Here is a 24,451-nt window from a genome sequence, read left to right as displayed (position 1 = left end):
GTTGAAAATCTGAAATTTAAACAAAGGAAAATAATACATAAGGAGTAATGTGGGAGGTGGAACAGCTTTCCCTACAAGCACAGATTTCCTGCTCACTTACATTTGAGATGCAGAAATATTTCAGTAGAAAATGGTTTACTCTCTAAAACAGATGGAAATGAGGAGAGGTTAAATTAATATTTCTCCATTCTTTCAGTTCTTTTGTTTCTTTTTTTCTTATATATTCTCTTAAAAACAACTTTAGTTTTTAAAGATATAAAGCTGTATGCTTCGAAACCTAGTGGGTAAATCAAAAGAAAGTTTAAACACAGTCTTTAAAATAGCATTTTCATTTTGGTTTCTCTCTATTTTATGTGAGTTATACAGAAAACAGATGGAAGCATTATTAATTTTTTCCCCCAATGAGTTTTAGTACAGCATATTTGTATGTGTTATCTGAAACATATGAATACTTAGTATTGCTGCTGTTAAATTTGTAATGAGTTGTAGGGATTGTGAAATTCCCTGACTGGCTCTCATGCAAGTAGTTCATTTGCAGTGCTTAGATGTGTTAAGATTAAGCAGGGGGAATATGGCAAGCACTATCCCTGACCCTAGATGAAAAATTCAAATTTCAAGCTTTATGAGTTTGCCCCTACTCTTGTGTTTGGTGGAAATCAGATAAATACTGTGTAGTCCTGAAAAAAAATAATGCCATAAAACCTGGTCCTAACTACAAAAGATTGCCTGGATATCATGTCTTATGTTGAAAATCCCATAGTAAGTACACAGCCATGGAAATCTTAGGGCAAATTTTATGCATCAGCTGTAAATCTTTCCTTGTATCTTAATAATGTGCACAGGCATGTTAGGTGTTGGAATACTAGTATTTATTTAAATAGCAGTGGTGGGTACATGAAAACATTGGTTTTGAACTTCAGCCACATCTTCACAACTGGTTTGCCATAATACTCAGATATTTTCAAACGGGACAAAGTGTCATGAAATGTCACCAGTTATATTTTCATTTTTAATTTATTTGTAGTAAAACATTTTAATGTATTGTGTTATGTCTGGTAGGTATTAATACTTCGAATAAGTTCAAATAGATAAGATAGTATATACTGAAGTACTGAATATTTTTATTTTTAATATTGATTTCTTAAAGTTCTATAATTTTTCTCTGGAAATATTAAGGTCTTGCAGACAGTGTCCTGCACACTATATATTTTGTGAGTTTACATCTCCATATTGGAAAATCAATCACTACAAAAATTAAATCACATAGTTGTGATCATGTAAGTGATCATTATGAAATACTTGTATAAGTACTGTTAAATAAATAGTTAATATTCCTTATATTCCTTTGAAATTTGCAAGGACAGATGGAGTGCAGCATCTGCTTTAGTATGAAAGCAAGATAGTGTTCTTAATACGCACAAAAATTAGGCATGGGATACAGCAATGTTTACTTGTACATAGACATGAAATGAAAGTGATAGAAAATGAAGGCTAAAATAGAATTGCTGCAGGACAAAGCATTTATCTTTGAATTGGTGTAATCATTATACAGATTACATGTTTCAGAAGCATTTTCATCATCTTAAAAATTGTGATTTATATTATTACTAAGTTTTCTCTTATTTTCTATAATTTATTTGAAAAATCGTTGGTTGCACAATACACAGTTTTGTACTCAGACTTGTCTGTTGTTATAGGAGCAGATAATTTCTTGGAGAATTGGGCCCAGAATGTATTAGCCGATTTGTTTATATATGAGTGTTGTGTGTTCCTCTAAAATATATTTATGTTTTCTGCTCTTGATCGATGTGATACTACTAGTATTTACAAAAAGAATAAAACAAACCAAAATTCAAAAAGGACCTGTCTGGACTGATTCAATTGATTTTCTTTTTGTATTATTTAACAAATTGCTGTAGCCAGATGTTGCAATACTAGGCTTTTATAAGTTGTAGAATAAATTTAGCTGTAGATTAACTGTGAGTACCTGAATTAAAATTACAGGTAAAACCTTTGTTTATGATGTGTTACACAGTAAATAGCCCTTTATAAAAGATGACTGATCAGTAGTAGCACATGTTTAAGCATGTTTAAGAAGACACTCAAAATCCATGAGTCTAGGAGTCTTTGTTAGTGATTACAAATGTTTTTCCAATAATAGCTGAATTTGTATGTGTGAAAGGACCATTCCAATGTAAACACTGCTTTTATAAAGCAGATGAACTGCAATTGTGTTACCAATATCAATAGGACAAATGTTTCTCTTTAGTAAAATACCTGAGATGAGAAATATACCTCTTATCTGCTGGTTAATGTCTGTATTTCTCTTCTGGGAACTAATTTAAACACTTCATGAGAGATTGACATTTTCAGTACCTTAAACATCCTTAAAAGCTGCTTTGTTCATTGCAAACCATATTTAGTATGACCTCATAATAATGTAGCACACCTCAAGTGTCATGCTTGTCTTTACTATGCACTTTGGAGCTGTGTTCATCCATACTAGACAACTGCACTTCAAGGACAGATTTTTTTTTCCTTGATAGGCAATTAGCAGTAATTAGGAAGATTCACTTCAGTAAGGTGTCAACACGAGATTGTTTAAAAAAGTTGAATGTCAGTGGCTTTAAAAGAGGGTTCTTTTCCCTGACACATAGGTATGGCATGTGAAACATGAAATGTTAATTTAACTTTTCTGCTTATTATTCATGCACAATATTATTTTGTCGTTCAGATACTACACTGACAGAGTGCAAAGGGTGTTAAAATGGTGCTGCTAGAATAAAAAGAGGATTAATCTACCATTGGCCAATTAGCCAAAGGGTACTTAATGGTCTCTAAAGGCTACTGAAGTCTAACAACTAGCTAAAGCACTGGCAAAAAGTCCTCTATATTACCTTCATTTATTTGACATTTCGTGAAATAGTCAGCTCCTGAAAACTGCAATTGGCTGAAAAAAATTACAACTAATTATTACAACTAATAATGATTCTGTAGATTTTACTAAAATTTCAGAGGAATAAATGACAAATAATTCCTACATTTTAGAAGTTTTCCTTGCTTTTGGGGGGTCTTTGTTTCATTTTAGGGATCGGATATTAAGTCACCAGACTTCTGTTTGATATTTTATTTTCATGTCTAGAATACTAAGTAATCAACGACTTACAGCACTTGCATGAAAGGAACTTTGATTGAGGATTTGAAGTTATTTGCCTTTTCTCTATATGATCACATTAAGTATTCAGCACAGCTTTTTAGTCTGGTATGTATCTTTTCAGAGAGCTACATACCATCTTTATTAATTTTAGCTTTTTTTTTTTTCTATGACCCATCATGCTCAGGCAGGTTTTGATTCAAGAGAATGCAAAAAGGTCAAGTTTAGTGGGATTGACACAATAAATTTGTCTTGGATATTGTAAACAGGTTTATCATTACGTCATATAATATTTGATAGAGTGAGTAAAACTGTAACTATGTAACTGTCTACCTGCAAGCATGCTTTGAAAAGTTATTTTATGTTTTATGTGTGCAACAAGTACTGCACTTGTTTTTCATGTTGTTGTATGTTTTCCGTGATTGAGCTGAAACTGTGAGAAAATACTATTCTGTATAAAACATTTATAGAAGCAGTATTAAATTCTAAAATAGAACTTTGTATAGGAGCTACTCACATAGCAAATGTATTTTATTACCTACTGTAGCAAGATTTTTTAGAGAAAAGAAAAATGAGTGTGTTAACTTCAGTTTTCTTACAGACATAGAAATGTTCTCGTCTGCCAGGATTTTAGGGTGGGAAGCTTCATAGCAAGTGGGATTTTTACACGTCACAGTATATTACCTTTAGCCGGTTTACGAAATGAGTAGCAAAATAAGATTATGTCACTGCTTAAAAAGTGTATCAAGAATGTTCGATTTACGTCCTGGTTTATAATTATTCTGTATAATTTATTTTGCAAATATAAATGTATGGGGTTGTGTGACTTCAGTAGGAATACAGTATCGGCTACTTCCAACAGAAATGTTATATTCATACGTGCAGTTGCAGTAGAATAGTGACTTCTGTAAAATGAGCTCAAAGCCCCTTATTGAGTGATTGTGATGCCAAGGAACAATAGGCCATTCCAGGAACTTCCTGTGTTAACCCACTGGGCCATCCACACAGCTGTCTTTCTGAGCAGAGGGTAAAAAGCCTTGCTGAGTCACTGCAAGTTTTATGCTGACTACATAGAAACTGAGGTTTCATCACTACTCCTTTGTGAACAGCAGAACAGAGTGTCGTGGGTATACCAGGAGCAAGGAGATTAAGATAGATGGGTGTTAAAATATTGAACCTATAAACATCTGTTAAGCCAAAAACACTCTGGAGGAGGTGCAGCAGACAAAGGCCACTACATCATAGGGGAACAGCGGTAGGCTGCGCTTACCAACATCTGGTCTAGCTGATGTTTAAGATTCTTCTACCTTTCATCCTGGTGACCTCTTCCCCGGGAGTAAATTCTTTTTATTCTGTCATTCAGGATTTGTGTGCATGGTAGCACACACACAAAACTTCCATTGTGTCTAAAAAAGAAAAAAATAATAAAAAACTTGACCTAAAATATAGGGAGCAGTAAAGAACACCAGGGTAATAAACTTATTTCTTAAGTAAATGCAAGGAATATCTTTTAGGCATAAATATCTCTATAGGGCAAGGGGGCTGTTTTTTACATCCCACATGGATTTACACAGGATTTTCACATAACCGTTCAATAGATTAAAAGCATGAGTAATGCAGTAGAATTATCAGTCCTGTAGTACATTTACAATGTCTACAGAAATATTAGGAGACAACTTCTGTGAAATCTCTGATTGCAATTGCATGCCTGTCTCCTTTTGCGAGTTGGGGGTCTTGTACATTATATGCTACTTTATCCTTGTAGTCCTTACGCTGTTTCCGAATTTATGTAGATTTTTATTTCAAATTCTTTTTTTCTACCTCCTTAAGTAGTTTTTATAACTGTCATCTTTAGCAACAGTCCCACAAAGACCTTTTCTTTTTGAATATATTTATTATGATTTTTGAGAATGTGTCTGGTGCAAGTCATGACGTTTTAGAACTGATGCATATTGTCAGGAGCAGTAGTGTAAGATACTTCTAAGAGGCACGAGTTATCTTGAGCAGATATTGGGGCATTTCTAATTTTGAACAGAGATATTGATCTAGCTATGCTTTATTTTTTCTTGCTTTTCTTTTTATGAATAATTTATTATAGAGACACTGAATCATGAAATTCTGCATGTAGAAATATTGGTTATACTGGACAAATTAACATAACCCTCATATTTTTCTATACTATGTCCTTCTGTACTACTACTGGTTTTGCTTATTGAAATAGCCCTCATTTTGTCTTTTACTCTGCGAATGTATTAATTATGGGAATAATATATCAGATTAAGGAATAGTCAATTCGAAAATACAGTATCTATTGCTTGTTTAATGACAGCAGACACAGAAGGGAATGGAAAGATTAACCCTTTCACTAAGAACAGTACTTACCTCAGATACATATGTAAAATGCCCACTGACTTTAATAAGTGCACTTAGTGAATATGAAATAAATACTGTTAGAGTTTTAACTTTAAATGCCAGATGAATTTACCTTGTACCCATGATATTTTTTTAGGCTAATGCAAAATCTACAAGCATTCTTTTTTTATTCATAATGGGAATAAATGTGACTCTCTTTTAGCTGTATATATATGATCATCAGATTATTGTCATGGGAGTGTGTTTTATAAACACATATATATATTGTCATGGGAGTGTTTTTATAAACACATATATATTAATTTTTTTTTTCTAATAACATCAAGCTGTATAAAATCTAATTTGTAAGTTAAATAATAAATTGCTCGAAAATAGAATACTCTCCTTAACTTTTTCGTGGGTTTTTTGTTTTTTTGGGGTGGGTTTTTAATGTTTTGTTGGGTTTGGGGTGGGTTTTTTGTGTGTTTCTGAGGCTTGGGGTTTCTTTTGGTTGGGTATTTTGTCTGGCACCAGCTTATAATCAGGCACACATTTAGCTGTTTCAAGCTGTCCTGTATCTTCTCATGTTTCTGATCAGGATTCTTCACAAAGTAAGGGGTTTTTTGTACTTTGAGATATTTCAATACAATTTTGTACAATTGTTTCTTATGTTAAGCTACTATATTATAGTCTTATATGGAATAATAAGATAGCACTTTAATAACCCTTTTAAGGAGAAGAGAGCTGTTAGGCCATTGTTAGCTTTCATCTGACTACAGTTTTGTGAAAGTTAATCACTAGCATGGAGATTATTTCAGTTCCCCTTTTTGCAGAACAACATTCAATATTATTTAAATTTAAGCCATTATTTAAAACATTACTTCTGTAAGGAGTAATGTGAAATATATTGGTACAAAGTGGAATAAGTCTTGTTGGTTGTCAGTCAAGTGCAACAAGACAGAGTTTGTTTGCATGGTATTTATTTGAACTAAATCCCTAACAAGGCTTGTCTGCTAATTGGACTTTGCATTTATGTTGCTAAGTGAGAAGCATTTTGGCTGCAGTATAGGGTGGTAAGACCTACCCAGTGGAATAAACAACTAACATCTGTTATCCTGTCCTGCTCCAGCTTGTCTTTTACCACTTAAGTACTTCAGCCCTAGAGTCAAGGTTATGGAATATGTGGTTCTCTGGCTGTGGTGCATATATTGAAAGGGATGAAATAACACATAGGTAAAGACCAGCCAACCAGGAGATCTTTAGTGCAGCTGGTCCACTTTGCTTTAACCTCTACAAGCCCTACAAATATCAAAACAAAAGCCAAGAGAAGGGTGTATGCTTTGTAGCAGTTGTCAACGCAGCAATTCTAGTGAGCTTCAGTGGTCACCATTATAACAGATTTGACATTTAACGACCCTTAATTCACACTGGTGTCTGAGACATCGTGGTATTTCTTCATGTTCTGTGGAAAAATAATTGCTGAATTCCAGAGGGGTCTAGGTAAACAGGTTTCAACAGTAACTGCTGCACAGTTTTGTATGATAATTTTTGTTTGTCGTGGTTAAAACAGTAACATATTCAGTCAAAATTGAATTATTTTGCCCTAAAAAAATTTGGCTTGTTTTTAATGGAATTAGACTTCTTTTTCCTGCTGGATTTGATCTTCGCCTATACTAGAGAATTCAACCAACAGCTATGCAATATAATTACGGATAATGTATACTGTTTCATTCCTCTTGAATGCTGAACTGGAGAAACATCTCATATGATCAAGCAGAAATATTTTTAGGATGAAACTGTGATTGTTTATTCTCTTTGTAAAACAGGTGTTGACCTCCAACCTGGGCAAGTGGCAACAGGAAAAGGAGGATTTACAAGGAAAATCAAAGTTGAGAGGACACCTGTCTCAAACTGCTGGCAAGAGTGAAGCCACACCAGCTCCTTCAAAGAACATTAATTTAGAGATAAAACAGCTGCAGTGCAAACTAAAGGTGACAGAACAGATTATCTAGAGCTGAGGATAATTCGTATGAGCAGTAGTTCATAACTGGGTCAAGCAGACATACGTATACTCACATATGCTAACATTTGTATATCATAGCCAGTGATTAGCAGCTTAGGTGTTAGATTGCCTTTGATGGTAAGATGAAATGTAGTCATAGACAGAACTAGAAGTTACAATTAAAACAATTCCTGCAGATCAAATAGTCCAGACAAGGAGACTTGCTGGGTTTTTGCACAGTGATAAAGTACATCTTGTTGGAAGGTGCTGTGGAATTAGTTAGATGAGAATTCAGTTGATTCCTTTCTTCCTTTACGAAGAAGAAAAGCAATAGCTGTCTGTGAAAGGGGAGCAAAGAATTTGAGCTAATGGGGCAACACTGTTGTGTGTGCGTTACTACTGTCTTTGTCTTCAAAGGGACTATTTTTTTCAATTTGTATTTTTGTAGATTAGCTGGTAGGGAAATACTGACTTGATGATTTCAGTTCTCAGTCTCCAGTGAATCTGTTGCGTGTGAGTGATGTAGATACTGAACTGTGTTGTTCTGAAAGCTTTCTCAGCAGGTGGCCTTGCTCAAGCATATTAATTCTTCTTCTCTTCTCACTGGAGGAAATATATTTGCAACAGAATGTCTTAAAGTTGGTTTTTCCCATTGTTTTCTGTTAAATAGTAGAAGAAAGAGAAAAGGTCAAAATGGTACAGCTTCGTGCTGCTAGAAAAAACTCCACAGTAGCCAAAGGGTCTGCCAAAGCACCAGCTACAAGAGAAGGCTGTATTACACAATCAACATAGCTGACTCTAAATGCTGGATTAACTGTGCTAGCACACGAGATGTGGGTAATGCTCAGACCTCTTCGTTGTTGATGGTAATCTTGGTATTACAGATCTTGGCTATTGCACACTGGATGCATAACATCTAAATTCAGGGATTAGTAAAGGTAGGTCACATTGATAAAGAGATGTGCCCAGCTGGGAGTAGCCATGAAAAGGCACATAAACTGATGTACTTTAATTATGAGAAAGAGGTCTTAAAACCATACACACTGTCTTCTTGAGTATTGTTTTTAGATTTGGGATTGACTAGTCTGCTTCTGTTGCTGGTGAGTGGTAATTTCTGTTAATTAGGGTTGTACCTTTTAGATAAGTATCTTCATTATACAGAAACCTAGCAGTCAATTGATCTATGCAAGTAGGAAAAATAAAAAAAATGGGATATATTTTTTTAAATAGCCTAAGAGTAGCACCCATGCTAGAAGCCTGCTCTATTTGTCTGCCAAATGTGAACAGCAAAATAAATTGCTGAAAAATCAAAGGTTTTTTTGTTTCTGCAGCAGAGGAAACATTTAGCAAGCATATATAAATCTGATATCAAAAATACTAGCATGACTTTTAATTCCTTCTTAAAGATATATTAAATTTTTAATGAAAAAATAAATCATGTATGCAAAACTATATTTAGGATGGAGATAGTCTGTGACCCCAAATGCTAAGCAGTAGAGTAAATTCACTGGTTTCTGAATTGGATGAGAGTTTTTAATAAAAGGGCCTCAAAAACTACTTAATCAAGTTTCTAAAATTCTTAACTTGATTTAAAGCTAGTTCAAGTCCTGCAAGTCACCTTTTAGCAGAAGAATTTGTCAAAGGGTTGTCGATTATTGTTCCAGGCTCTCTAGCTGACTTAAAAAGGAGACACATAGTTACTCTCTTAGATATCTGAATGTATAAGTAGCAAAAGCTTTCCTTATAGCTCAAAATCTCCAAGTACCTGGTTTTATTATTTATTTTTTTTTTCCTTAGCACTGTCTTTGCAGTGTTTGTTTATGCTGTGTGTAATGACTCCTTGTATCTCTGCCAATAGGAAGAAATGTGTTAAGTGTGGGTGGTGAGTTTGAAAGCAAAATACCATAAGCATATGTCTTTGCCTCTGAACATGTGCAGGGGCCCACCTACATACTCAAGTTCATGTCTGGTGTGTAAACCACGTAACTGGGTGCTGTGCTTTACACTAATGGAACTCAAGCTCCACAAACAGGTCTTGGGAAACTCAGGAATATTCTGCTAGCATACATCATTTTAACAATTTTCTGGTTATACCTTGCATTATAATAATAGTAAATAGACTAGACAAGTTATTAAGAACAATATTTTACATCTAACTATGCACACAAGAATATATACTCCCCTTGAGGTGCACAGAGTTATGTACAATACTGCCATTAATGTTAATAGGCATTACAACTCTGCACCTAGCAGAGAAATTCTCCTGAAGTATCTTTGTTTACAGCATATCTGATCTGTTTGCTTATTGTTTATACATAGTGAGTAAAAAGCTGTAGTACAGTGGTTGAATCGGTATACATATAGGCACACATATATGTTGTGCATATGCTTAATACGTATCTTTTGGCAACACTTCTTGGAGTTCTTAAATACCTCAGTGTGGTGTGTTTGAGCTGCCATTTCAGCAATGGCAGTCAATGCTCAGATTGCTAAGAAGGCTACTTAGTTAAATTTCTTTTTTTTTCTGTAGACTGATTCAGATCTGAATTTAGGTCTTGGGTAGATAATATGTGTAATTGCATGGAGGAATAGAGGCACTTCTTTTCTTACTGTATACAAATGAGGAATGGCCAACAACTGTATAATTGTCCTTCACTGAAATGACATGTGCCTGAAAGTTAGGATCATACCTGCTTGTTGTTGTGTTAGTACAGCCAAATGGAAATGTCTGTGTCTTGTGCTTTGAATTTCAGGAGACATGAAAACAATCACTCTTCTAAATTTTCTTGTATTTCCTAATACTCAAGATGAAAGGAATTACTGGACATTCTTGTGCTGTACAGATGTAGACTCCTTGTGCTGTAGAACTATACCATTCAAAGATGCAGTTCAAATGAAGATCCAGTTTTACTTCTCTTCTGTTACCTTTTCTTCTGACCATGCTATGCAAGAGAAAATGTGGTCCTGATTGGTGCTTGCAAGTGTCCCGGGGAACATCTGTTAACCGTACATTATTAGAACAATGGAAAAGTACTGATTTTCGTCGTTTTTTCCAAGGAATGTGCTTCTGCTTAAGTGTTGCTAGAAAGTAAGAATGCTCCTTTTTACCAGTTAATTTCTAAGAACCTTCATAAAATACATGGAAATTTACACAGATAATGTTTTTCAGAATTTACTGTTGACTGTGATCATATTTAGTCTACTTTATTTATATTTTAATATTTTTCAATATAGAATTTGAATACTGAAACCGCTAAGCAATCGACCACCATTAAGTCACTTAAAAATCAAGTCCAGGAAAAAGAAGAACGGATTAGGGAACTACAAACGAAGTACGGTCACTTTTCTATCCATTGTGTCTGGTGCCACCCAGTGGCAGCTGTAAAATCGCTACAACGTTAGCTGTACTTCGGTTTTTAAGAGAGCGATGTATTCTTTATATTGCAGTCTTGCATACTGTTACGGGTTTTTTTTTAAAACTGGAGCAGTATATGCTTAAATTTCGGGTTTTTTTAAACTGATGAGTGATTAGCTAGCTACAGTACCTGTATGGCAATAAAGATACCTTAAGTCAGAACTCAGACTCTAGAGTAGGGTATTTTATCCTTGATGTAAGTCAAAATGAATTCCTCAGCACTGTTAAACACAGTCTTTCAAATTCAGTAATTCTTTGCCTAGGGGCTAAGAGACATGTCAAGGTTCAGATGCTTAAATAAGATTAAATAGCTACTCTTACATTCATAAAAAAGTTCAAAAAGACAGTTGTATTTGTTTCTATTTGAATTGATTAAGGTTTGCTATTCATTTTGAATTTCATAAATTGTCAGGTATGCCACCGAGATTTTTATTCTACCTATTGTAACTGATATAATACTGATCTTCAGTATAGTTATTTTATAAACCATAAAAAAGCTATTAGTGTATCTGAATTTCTTGTCTGCCCAAGAGTTTAACTCCTCTAACCATTCTGATTTTTTTAATTGACGAAAGAATGCAGTTTACTTATTGGAAATAATTTCATTTGAAAAATAGACTCTTAAAATGGTTAAATTGTGTTCATTGTTTATTTTCTGTTTCAAAGTGAAACTGAATTTTTCCACCATAAGATTTTAAACTTAAAATAGTCAAAGGATAGCATGCTTTCTTTATAAAATAGATACTAGTTTTTTCATAAGCTGTTAGACATAGTAACCAAAATAACAGTAAGAGTGTAAAGGTGAAACAGATCAAAGAAATTTTTAGATGCACTCTTTTCCTGGTTTTTTTTTTTTAATATGATATTGACATTATATTAACAGTGTTGTATTCCTGAACATACTACCATTCATTTTGCTTTCATTGGAAAAAGATACAGATATCTATACATATATCGTTATTGCTTATGTTTATATTTAAAATATTAATTTTTGTTATTATACTGGAAGCATTGTATAAGGCATAAATTTCTCATTGAACAAACTTAGTTTTTAGTACATAAGAGTTTTGGGGTTTTTTTGAGCAGTTTCTGACAAAAGCTGATGTTATTTCTAGGTTTTGCATTTTATCTCATCTGACACACAGGGAGAGAGTTTTCTGTGTTTTGCTCAGTATGATGAGAGCAGACTTCCTCATTTCACTTTCTTTTGAAAATAATTTTGCAAAAAATACTGTTTGAATGACTGAGAGATCAAAGGAATTTAATTAATTAAATTTTGTGGGCTCAGCAGGTTTATTTTTCCCTTTTTTTGATAATAGTTTAAGAATTATTGTGATATCAGCTCAGACTAGCAAAAAGCAAATCACAAATGTATTGCATATTTAGAAATAGGTCTGTTTAATAAGAGATTGAAACTGGGTTTAGTACTTGAGAACAGGGTAAATTGCAAGAACTGAATCAGCTTTTGTTTTTAAAAGTATTCTAAAGCTGCAGGCATGATAGATTGTCTACTGCCTTTATACCTTTTAGTTGCATATTAACCAAATTTTCTAATAGTAATATCCAGTCCAATTTCTTCCCGTGCAGAATTTCTCAGTTGGCGAGGGACCTTACTATGAAAAGACATTTGACAGAAGACTTAAGGTCTCGCCTAAAAGCAAATCAAGAAAATGAGAAAACCTCACATGAAACATTGGAAAGTCTTGAGAGAAAGGTACTTCTTTCTTGCTATTCCTAGTTTTTGGAAAAACAGAAGCTGATGGATTTACAGAAGTTATTTCAATACACTATTCATATTAAATCAATATATTGCTTAAAGCAAATAACACACAGTTAATTGAAGGGTGTAATTCCCTCCACTATAATTTGTATGAAATCAGTATATGGTGATAGCTTGAATGGATTCAGCATAATTTAATTTCTCTTCATGATAGGTGTAATTAAATATTAAAGTATTCAGAACACACAGTTGCAAGGATATGCTGTAAGTAGTGGGATTTAGTTTTATGCACTGTAAGTTCATAAAATACAGTAGACCCGAAACAAGGGTGATTTTACATGACATATGCTAATGAAGTCCATGCATCTCTCCTGGCTATAGTAGTTAAATGCTTTAATATGTTAATCTATTTTCTACTGCAGTGTTATGAATGATTCACAGTTCTTAGCTTAAAGTAATTCTAACTGTGTTGGTAGTATTTGACTTCTCTAGCAAATCATTTTCTCCTGCAAAATTTTAGGATGATTTCACTGAGGGTAAGAGAACTTGCATATGGTTTGGCATATTTCTGTGTTATCCAACTGATGTATTGCACTTCGGCCTTTAGTGCCAGAAAAAGATCATGATGTTTGGTTGTCTGTCAGGTTATGCAGCTTATGAATCCAAAATAGAAATAAACAATCTGCCAGTTTGCTTTTGTTTGCCTAGAATGCAAGTGCTTGCTGAATATCACAAGCCCTGTTTCTGCTTGCTGTCACAGAGTGTTTTCTGCTCCAGAGAGAGCTACTGTATAACCCTCCATACTAAAGATAAGGTGTTATTAAGAAATCCACAGCCAGAAAGTGAGAACATAAGTAAGCAAGGGAGTTAAGGTATGAGAGTTAAGTATGAGAAAAATACCTGGTTTTGGTTTTAGATAAAAGATTTAGCATGGAATGATGTGCTTTAGTGCTGTACTTTGACTGTTTTAAGCACTGCATTTCCAGAGAATCATATTCCATATATTATTTTGATTATTCCATGTGGAAAATCAGCTTGATAAATTTTACATTATCTTCTCAAAAGATCAAAGAAATTCCCTGTTACTTGATATTGACAGGAAAACTTTGTGATAAGCACTATAGGAAAGCTGAACGATTTTTCGGAGCATTGTTTTTTTTCATTTTACCCCCAATCAGTGTTTACCTTGGATAATCATTATCTAAGAAGCTTTACAGACTGTTAACATATAGACGGTTATTTTCTCAGCTGAGTTTGAATTTATGATTTTATCTCTGACAAAAGAAATTCGTGGAAGTTGTAGTTTACTCCCTTTTGCAATTACTGTAAGTCAAAAATATGAACGAACAACTCTGCAAATGAAGAGCTTTTCTTTATATTTAATACAGGTCAAAACTTTATGTGACAAGATTGTGTGCAAACTGATCTCTACTGGATCAGCAGTAGAGATTTATTAAAGTCCGCAGTTTCAGAAAAAGATACTTCAATAAAGTTATTTATATAGTTACGTATGTTTGTGTAATATAGATATGCTTAGTTCTGATTTTATTCTAATTTTTGAGTTTTCTGTCTTGATAATCAATGCTCTTGAGCTTTCATTATTTCAGGTGAAGGCACTGGCTGAAGACAAAAAAGCTTCCATTGACTCACTGAAACAAAGATTTAATGTAGCTATGAAAGAGAAGTCTCAGTATGAGCAGATGTATCACAAGGCTAAAGATGATTTGGAGAAAAAGGTATAATTAGAGTTTTGATGGCTCCACTGTGGAACTTTTTCATACCTTCCTTTCAAATGAAAAGTTGCAAGGTCATCAGCTTAAACTTTCAGTACAGAAAAGGAGAAAATAGCAGAATAATAGTAATCTGTTTCTCTGATGTTATTCAGTCACACCTCTGAAATTTAGGTACTGAAACATGGGCACAATGACTGAAAATGAAATTACTTTTTGCCATGAAATTACATATTATATGTTGGAAGTGAAATATTGTGTGATGGCAACCATGGTGTGGGAGGTTCATTCATTTTTTTGTAATCCTGTCAGCTTTTGTCATAGCACTGCTGTGTCTCTGTGGATGTGTTTTAGGATCTCAAGCTTACCAAACTAGAGAGCGAAATGATTGAGACTGAATGTGCTATGACTGACCTTGAAACTGCTGCATGTCAACAGCTACATGGATTGGCTAAACAGAGTGCACAGGCTTTGGAAACTCTGCAGAAGAAGCTGCTGCTTGCCAGTGACAAAGTAGAAGAGTTGAAGACATTTGTGAAGGTTTGAATGTTGATTTTCTTCTGAGTGTTCACCTGAAAAAATGTATTTTTGATTGAAAGCAAATAAAAGATTAAGCAAGGCTTTGATGCACTCCCTGTTCCAGAACAATATTTGTAGTTCCTGCAGTGTTCTGGTGTTAGGTTTCAATGAGGAGAAAGAATCAGTGCCTCTCTCCCAGACTTTCAAAGACTTCCACAACTTTTATTGGTCATCTTTTTATGTATAGCTGCCATATACTTGTTCCCAAAAAAAGGTGCTTGGTTGTGTATCAGATTACTTTGCAGCAAAAAAAATTCCAACACATTTAATATAACTCAGGTTGATTACTGTGAATTACCTCATTTTCCATATGCATGTGCTTCTTGTTTTAGAAATACTAAATAAGGAAGCTTCCATGTTGCAAAATTGAAAGCCGTTTTAAGAGCAGTATGTAGAATATTGTTTCCTTACATTCCTTTCAGGGAAGTGGTCACAGCACCGGCCTGACAGGGTAGTGTTTGGACAGTGCTCTCAGACACGTGGTGTGACTCTTGGGGATGGTGCTGAGCAGGGCCAGGAGTTGGACTTTGATGATCCTTGTGGGTCTCTTCCAACTCAGAATATTTTTTATTGTATTAATTTAGCATATAACTACTGTATACCAACTTTCAAAGTAGGCTATTCCTTATTAGCCCAAGAAACAGAGCTACTTCTCTACTGCTCTTGGATTTCTGTAGAAGTAAGCTGCTTTCAGATATGTTTGAGCAAGCTGAAGCATTCAAAGTAAAGAGTAATGGTATTTTGATGCACTGGAAAAAGAAGGCATGTATAGTTCAAGAAAAACTTTCAACACTGGATTGAAATTTAGTAACTTAAATACTTGTGCACGCCTTTCTGTCATCATCAGGTGAAAAGTCACTCTGCACAGCAGTTTTCAGACCTTTAGCATTTGCCTGAAATCATCCCATGTTCAGTTCAGTTGCAAAGTTCATATAAAATTCGTATGAAAAAAGACTGAATGATGTTGAATACACTTTAAAATCCTAAATTCAAATAATTCAAAGCTAATTTATTTAAGTTGAAAATAATGATTGGTTTTCACAAAAAAAGTGCCTGTTATTTAAAAAAATGAGTTATTTTAAAGTTTGTGTTTAAAATAAAGGCTATTTTCTGTTTGCCTTTTGATGTAACTTTTGCAAAAGAAGTATAAAACTGATCACTATGCCTGTTCATTCAGAAATATGCTGCCTATTCTTGAAAAAACTGTAAATTTTCATGAGAGAAAATGTGTTTTCTTCTAATACTGAATGTTCTCTAAGAGGAAGAAATAGATGTTCTTTCCACAGCTGCATGCTTATTTTTGGATCAATATGGGAAAACCTGAATTAATCTAATGTATTATCTATTATTTTTAGTTAAGTACTCCTGTGTCATTGATGACAGAGAGAAGCAATTCAGTCTCCATTCAGACTGCTATGAATTTTGGAATTTCTTCATTTAATAAAGTGAAAGGAGAAGTTATAGAAATAAGGAGATAAACCAATCATACTATCAATATTTGACATATTGTCTTAATGAAAAGTTTTTCAAAAGTTAGAAAATGAGAAAATGAAAGCTCTTCAGTTCTCAAAAGTAGCTGTAGTGAGCAGAATCACCTATTAGCATCTATAATGATAACTTTATTCATTGTTGAATAAGATGACAGCTTCATTGTTAATTACCATGAATACTCATTAGCACTTGCACAGTTACACTATATGTGAAAAAAATTTTAATAAGAAAATTTCTCTTCAAGTAGTAGTAATAATAACAATAACAAAAATATTAATAATAACAATTATATTTAGCTAATAATACCTACTTTCTTGCCTAGATAGAAAGAATATGCATGCATATTTCAAGTAACCTTTTTACTGACCACTGTTCCTCTGCAGAAAGATTTTTTGAAAACAAAGATAGTATCTATAAGTAAACTACTTTGTTTAGTTGGGTGCTAAAATCAGATAACAATATACCACTGTAAAAAAGTAAAATCTTTGACAATTCGGTGGAATTGTGCAGTATGTCAAGTAAATCCTGTTAAAATACCTCTTGTGTATCTGATGTTATAACAAGGTATTGTGACAGTAATTACCGTAATAAATAGCAGTACTGCTTCCTCTTGAAGAGGAGCTCTACTTTTGAAGTCTGGTCTCCCTTGTTTCTACTCTTGTGGATAGCTGTCAGTTTTTTGTCCCCTGATCTTGATTCTCACTCCAGTTCCTGTAACTCAAATAAGTTTCCATATAGAGATCAAGTTTAACCTATATATATCACTTAAACAGGTTAACAAAATTATATGACCGTCTAATCTTCATCTGCTATTCTGATGGCTTCATAAGCTTTACTTTTTCAGAGTGCAAGTGTAATTTTCTCCTCATTCATAAATTGAATGCGGTTACTTGTTCTACCCATTCCATGTCTCTTTGACATTATATAGTTCTTTTGTAACATACAACAATTAAATTATTTTAGAGTTTCTAATTAACAGTTATAGCTATTAATGGGAGAACAGGGGAACTTCAGAGAAAAGAGTGTGACTCTTTATAGCAGGCAGTGTTACTTGCTTTTAGAGCTACTGATAGCACAGAACCACAGGATCTTGGATCTCTTTGGGTCAAGATAATAAGTTGCAAAACCTAGGGAAGAGGTTTCTTGTAGAAGTCCAATACGCACCACTGGATCACATTAGAGGATATGGTGAGTTACTAATTGAGCACATGTTTCTAATGGAATGTAATAGAGTGTTGCATTGCTGTGGTCACCCCAATTTGGGACAGTTAGGCAATGAACTAACATCGCTAGATTGTAGAATCTAGTAATAGTTTCCGAAAATGGTGAAAGGAATACTTGTAAACAAAAGTTGCTGAATCCAATATGTTCTAAGTAATTGTTTGGTTTATTTTTGTTGGAGTGTGGGAGAGGGATCAGGCATTATGTCCTGAATGACTTTCAGTGGGAATCAACAGGATGCCTAAAATAGGTTAATTCAGAGCTATTTATTTCTCCAAAGCTGTTAAGAGGAAGATATAGGCTAGTAGGAAATATGAATAGAAATTGTGGATGGTAACAGTTTATTAAGTAATCAAAAAACCACTGTTGCATAATTAGATGGTAGCTCCTTATAAATACCTGTTTCATTTTGGTAGAAAAGGGAGCAAAGTATTTAGAAATAAAAGGCAATATAAACAAAGTGGAAAATAGATTATAGATAATAATCTGAAAATAAAAGCAGCAATGGAGTATAAAAGATGGAAAAGAGACTAAGGAAATCAAGAGGAAATATGTGGGTAGCAAGGCCAGGAACAGTAGTAAACAGGCAGGATTTAAAAATGTACTGCTACTAAGGTAGCTATTACAGGGCAGATACAATCTATCATTAGATAAAACAACGCTATAACTGTGTAAAGACAGAGGTCAACTAATATTTCTCTTCTATTTCTGGAATGAAGTAGGCTGATATCTTATGAAGATGCTGCAACATCCTTAATCATTAGTAGCCAAGGGAAGATTTTTAACATTTTCTAAAAAGAGGTAGTAATTTTGAATTGAGAATTTTTACAGCTTACAACTTTATAGAGCTGGTTAAGAAATTTTTCTCTTGCTGATTTTCATTTTGAATAAGTATTCAAAGTTAGTGCATATATATTATAACACTGCCTAGAGTCTAAAAGGATGATAATATTGAGTCAATATTCAGAAAAGGCAATATTTTATGTTCATTAGTCTGACCTAATTTCTGAATAAAATACTGATACAGAATTCAATTATTAAAGTATTAAAGCATGGGAGTATAGTTATACTTCTTAGAATGCCTTTATGGAAAGCAAACTGTATTGAGTAAATCTGGGCATTTTTTTGGAGAGTACTACAAGTCAGTTGATAAAGATTACTATTTGTTTTAATATACTTTTTTAAGGTGTCTGACCTACTACTGAGATGTTGAGATAAGAAAAATAGGCTATACAATATCAATAGTATGTTAAATGGATTAAAAATAGCTCATGCAGTTGATCTGAAAAATAAATCATTAAATGTAGGTGTTTTTTAGAGTGCTGTAATGATCAGAACTGAACTTGATTATTAAACGTTTTCACAAAATTCATATCCTGATAAAATTTTTCCATGTCATTTATAAAGACTAAGAAATAGTAATGAAAGTAAGGCTTTACGTATGTCAGCTGACCAAATAATGAAAATGCGAGCTATCTGGAAGAAGGATCAGGTGGCTCTGAGAGTACTTCAGAAGCATTTTCTAGAGCTCATATCTTTATCCTATCCCACTTCCATCAGCACCATAAATTCTCTTTGAATCATGCATTCAGTTTTTATGGTGGGCCATTGCTCAGGATTTTCTATAATATGTACTTTCTGATCCTCAGGTGGGTCCTGCCAGTTATGTGCAGCACAGCAACCGAAGCAAATGTTCTTTGTTGTTCTTTGTTCTTTGTTGTTCTTTGTTGTTCTTTGTTCTTTGTTTGTAGTACTTGTGAGAACTTATGCAGAAAATAGCCATTGGATAAAGTTAAAAAATTGCTATTAGACTGCTTGGCTGGATTTCTATTGAAAATACAGTACAACATATTAGTTTATTATGAAACTGTCCAAAATCCTGCATGAATTCTGTGTTCCAGCATGTTCTATTTTTTACACTCCTCTAGACTTTGACCGTATGTTTCTGTTAGAGACCTTTGTAAGCCAAGACCCAGTAGTGTCATCTGTCCCATTCGACTTGTACATCAGCAAAACTCATTTTAATCTGCAGTGATGACACCTGCCTGAGCATATCAGAACTTTTCTGACCTTGAGAAGGATTGTTTTGATAAGGCATCTGTATTCAACTATGGCAGTAATGAATAGGTGATGGCAGCTGAATGCTTTGAAATCAGTTGAGTGCACTTCTCACTTCCATAATGCCTTTGTCATTTGGGACTTGTGTGCCTTCCACAGAGGATACCCACTGCAGCACAGTGCACATCTGGTGTGTTCTGGCATTGTTCTTGATAGGTCTGCAGTACAACCATCTGATAAAATTGACTGCCAAAATCAAGACCCGTGGCAGTTCACTTGGCAAGCTTAATGGATCTAAGTTGGGATCTAATACCCTCTTAAGACAGCTGCCCTCATTTTGGCTATTCAGAGCAGGGCTTAAGCTACGTGCATTTCCCCCCCCCCCGCTCTTGTTTGACATACATCTATGTTCACCAGCCACATGTGTCAGAGGACTTATATCACCTCTGCTTCGCCAAGTGGTGTTCTGCCAGTTATTTGCCATTCAGTCAGTTTACCTTATATCCTAATATATGTCAATCTCTATTACCTTTCTGCAGTTTACCTTGAATACTGATGTAAATTTTGGCTGTAGTTCAAAATAGAGGTTTAGGTAAGTTAACACTTCTGTTGAAAAGCAACACCCCCGAGTGAACCTCACTCCTCATTTCTGCCCTTACAAAACTTCATCCCTACTCCATTTCTGAAATGTCATCATAGATATTATCTGGGTCAGTTGTGAGCTAGTTCATGAAAATTCAATTAACCGTCTAAAAACCCACACCACCAGCTTTTGTGTACCACAGAGTGTCAGAACAGGGACAGGTTTACATGTTTGCAGGATGGGGATGCTGGGACTGTGCCTTAGTGGCAGTGCTAATTGAAAATTTTACATGTAACTTTGTACTGTTGCAAACAATAGCGGATTAGATAGTGACTGGCCACATTAAAAACTCCTATTATCTGGCAAATTCCTGTTATTTACTATCATTGTCTTTTTCTCTTGAGCTGTTCTGTGTTGGTTCAAGATAGAGCATTGCTAGGAAGTATGTTCTTCTCAGCATGGGTGTATACAGATCTTGTCCTATTTGGTCTTTATGTATAAACAAAAAATGTATAAAAGTGTATAAAAATGTATAAAAAAATTAGACATAATTAGTTGGGTTGGAAGGCATGAATATTTGGGAAATATTCGGTTGGTTTTTATCAGGTGCTTTACAGCATAAGAGCAACAAAGTACATTTCTACTGTCTGTACTTTCAATCACAAAGTCAGTTTTTCAGACAGAAGGAAATCCTTGCAGGGGACTCTCCGAATTCTCCAGTTACAGTGAGACAGCAAGAGATATTCTTCATAGAACCTTCCTGTTGCTGAATGCATTATCAAACCCCATGGATTCAATTCTCCTGGCAGTACTACTGCTCCAACGTCTTCAGGCCCAGAATGATGGGACGCAGTTTTTCAGATGCAGATCAGATGCAGAATGATCATTTGTTTCCTTATCTGAAAAAAAAGCACATAATGGGTAACTGTAAAATTCAGTATTTGGCAAAAACAGACTAACTTTTTATGGAAGTAGAACTATGCTGTACAGATGAAAACTGGCTTATTTTGAAAATTTTATGCAATTTTATCTGAACTGTGCCAGTTTGGAAGTGTTGTTTGACCAAAGAAAGATTTCTTCAGCAAGTCACTGGGACATTTTGCAAACAACAGCAGATATTATCACATAAATCAGCACTGTCAGTTTTGATTTGGAAGTGGACACCTTTAATATGTCTTCAAGTTGCTAGAAAATTTTCCCCACTGGGAACATTTGAGAGCCAAAAGATAAGTATATTTCATTTATTACACTCCAAACTGTCAACACTTTACCTAGAAAAGTATACCCAGAGTGATTATTTTGTATTGTGTGGAGTACATGATAAGTCTGCCAATCCGTTCATTCAGAATCAGCATAACATTTGATTCCAGGAATATGTTCCCCTATGATGAGAATCAGTCGTCTTACCTGTAGAATATGCACCTTAAAAGATGGTGTCCTATATGCAAAGCAGAATTTGTGTAACTGAGAAAACCTCACCATTAAAAAAAATTAGGCATTTTTTGCTTCTTCATTGTGCATGCTACTTCAGGGAAAAAAAGAGAAACACAGCTTTTATTATGAAATACCAACCTTTCTTGGTTCTGAGAAGAAATTTGTGATAAATTAAGATAATCTCCATCAGGATTGCTCTGCATCTGGGATTTAGGCAAATTGAATCAGAGACCTGAATAGTGACAGTGAATATCTATTAGACTGTAAACAGAATAATAGGCCTTGTGAATTTTAATGAATGAAATGAATGGCTGAATTCTTACCATTTACAGAAGGCATATGATTACTGATATATACAGTGTGCCAGGAACAGCATATAATGTAGATGTCTTAATGGATAAAATCTTGATAAATAAAAAGGAAGAATAAAGAGGAAGATGCTGAAAAGCTTTTCCTTACTCTACTTTTTCTTTGCCTTTTTAGACATGGAAGGACAACACTTCACCTTGGTTTTTGACTATGATAGATAAAGACCATAAATGATGTAGCTTAAAATATATTGAATGTTTTTATATCCTACTTTTTGTCTAATTCTGTATTAAGAATTTAAGGATGTTGATTTAGAGGATTCAACTATGTAACCAAGTTTTAAGGTGTGTCAGGTTTTTGTACGTGCACATGTATGTCTCATGCAAAGTTTAGATGCATGTCTCACATACACAGGTGACTTTGTTGATAGTGGTGCTATTTTCATTTTTCTTAGAGTGCATGAGAATCATTTTCACAGACCATGACTCCATAATGGTAGACAGTGTGTGAACAGATCCAACAAACTTGAACTGAATGGGAGACTGATTTCACCAACTCTCAAAAAAATTTTGTTTGTGCCTCAGTAAAAAAAAAAAATCACCTAAGTTTAACAGAGAATGAGATTGAAACAGGATCAGCTGGATCAGCTGGGCACTACTTGGAGATTCTGTACTGCACTTCCTGGAAGGGTCTAGATCCACCTGGGATTTCTTTAAATGGATTGGAGAGACTTCTTTTTAAAGCTCTTACTCAGCTCTCTGCTGGACATAGAAAGGTGCTTAGTTTTAAGATAATGGCCAGTTTGGGGTCTAAAAGACAGAAACAATGTTGACTGAAAAAAGAAGTAACTGGAAGACTTCACGGGTGGACATATGAGTACATACTAAAGGGTCTGGGCTTGAAGTGATTAGAAAGCCTTTTGGCAAAAAAACAGGAAAACTAGCAAAACTTGGAAAGGAGGAAAAAGGTCTCCAGTAATGATTTATTTAAGAGTTCTTGTAGAAATAATTGTTTAATGTATGTCAATCAAATTGCTAAGAAAGTGAGCCATAGCAGGGAGAACATAAAGTACTCATATACAGGGTCTTGTGAAGTGTCCACAGTAACTTGGGAACTAAGGGGATTCCCGAAGGCACTTGCCAAATGGGCTTCAGAGAAGTAAGAAGAGCCCTAGGAAGACAGAAACATTAAAAAACTCAACTAACTAAAATATTTTAAGGAAACACAGTTGGTAAGTTTTATGGGATTTTTTAAGAGTCTAAGTAATGCCAGAGCTGACCTCTTAAGCTGGGTTTCAGACAGGTTTGTTTCAGTCTTGCAGTGGCAGTGGTCTTGCTCAGAGCATCTGATTTGTCGTTCTTAGGCTTTTTGTGTGTTTCTGCAGAAAGATAGCATAAGCTTAGGCACTGAGCTGAGTGTCAGGAAATCATGGTGTTCTTCACATCTTGGTCACTGACCTGCTATGTGACCTTTGGAGTGTTGCTTCACCTCAGTATTTCTTGGTCTGCCCTGAATGTCTTTGTTTGCTACATCCAGTACAACTGTGCTGACTTTGTCTGCCCTAACTGTTCAAGATAATAAACTCTCTAAGATCCCAGGCATCTCTTGCTGCACGTGTGAAGATCTAATCTCTGTCAGTGCCTTTTTTTCCCTCTGTGTAAATAAGTGTAATATATGAAGTTCTAAAGGAATGATGGTAGTTTTGCTAGCACCTGTGTAAATCAGCGGAAATTCTGTTGAAACCAAAGAATTTACAGCAGGCTAAAAATTAATATAAATGAGGTAGTACTTAAATGCAGAAGTAAATAGGACTTTAAATTATTATTATTGCCCATTCCACATAAATAGAATTTTAGAAACCAATATATTTTGGCAGAAATATTCTGCCTGTCATTCCATACTGATTATACATATTTCAACTCATTCTCTGCTATAAGAAAACTATTATTTTTTCTCTGTTATAGGTCACAAAACATGGTAATTGTGCTGAAAATTTAGCAACAGTACAATGAAAGCTATGGAGTGTTTGCTGCATCAGCCTGAAAACATTTGGGTCTACAGTTCAAGTTTTTGACAGTCCTAAATCTTAATGTACAGGAGAGATTAGATAATTATAAAGCTGTAAAATTATATATGGCCATAGGTCCCTCATATTAGTAAGTACCTGCTGTTTGTTCTATAAATGAGGTGTACAGCTGGTGTAATAAGTTCTACTTAAAGGTATTAAAAAGAATGTAATGAAAAAAAGCAGATTTTTAAGACAAGATTTCAAGCTTTAAGTGGGATAGTTAAACAGTTATTAGGAGAGGATTAGAAAACAAAAAGAGAAAAAAGCTAACCAGTAATACAAAGCCCATTAATTTTTATTCACAAAGGGAATTTTAAAAAATGTAACTATACTGT

General features: G+C 34.4%; 1 protein-coding gene across 1 annotated transcript in view; it reads left to right on the top strand.

Moving 5' to 3' along the window:
* The window catches only part of CNTLN (centlein), a 179,762-nt gene that overhangs the window by 135,855 nt on the left and 19,456 nt on the right, over window positions 1-24,451 (top strand). The window contains 5 exon segments of the mRNA XM_042013181.1: window positions 7,333-7,497; window positions 10,743-10,840; window positions 12,511-12,637; window positions 14,251-14,379; window positions 14,728-14,913. Coding sequence (XP_041869115.1) covers window positions 7,333-7,497; window positions 10,743-10,840; window positions 12,511-12,637; window positions 14,251-14,379; window positions 14,728-14,913 — 705 coding nt within the window.

The sequence above is a fragment of the Corvus kubaryi genome, unplaced genomic scaffold, assembly GCF_017639235.1.
Source record: "Corvus kubaryi isolate FWS band 111438036 unplaced genomic scaffold, C.kubaryi_AGA036_p1.0 split1-37296, whole genome shotgun sequence".
NCBI classification, from domain to species: Eukaryota; Metazoa; Chordata; class Aves; order Passeriformes; family Corvidae; genus Corvus; species Corvus kubaryi.
The sequence above is the reverse complement of the archived record's forward strand: the minus strand, read 5'-3'. Positions and strand labels throughout refer to the sequence as shown.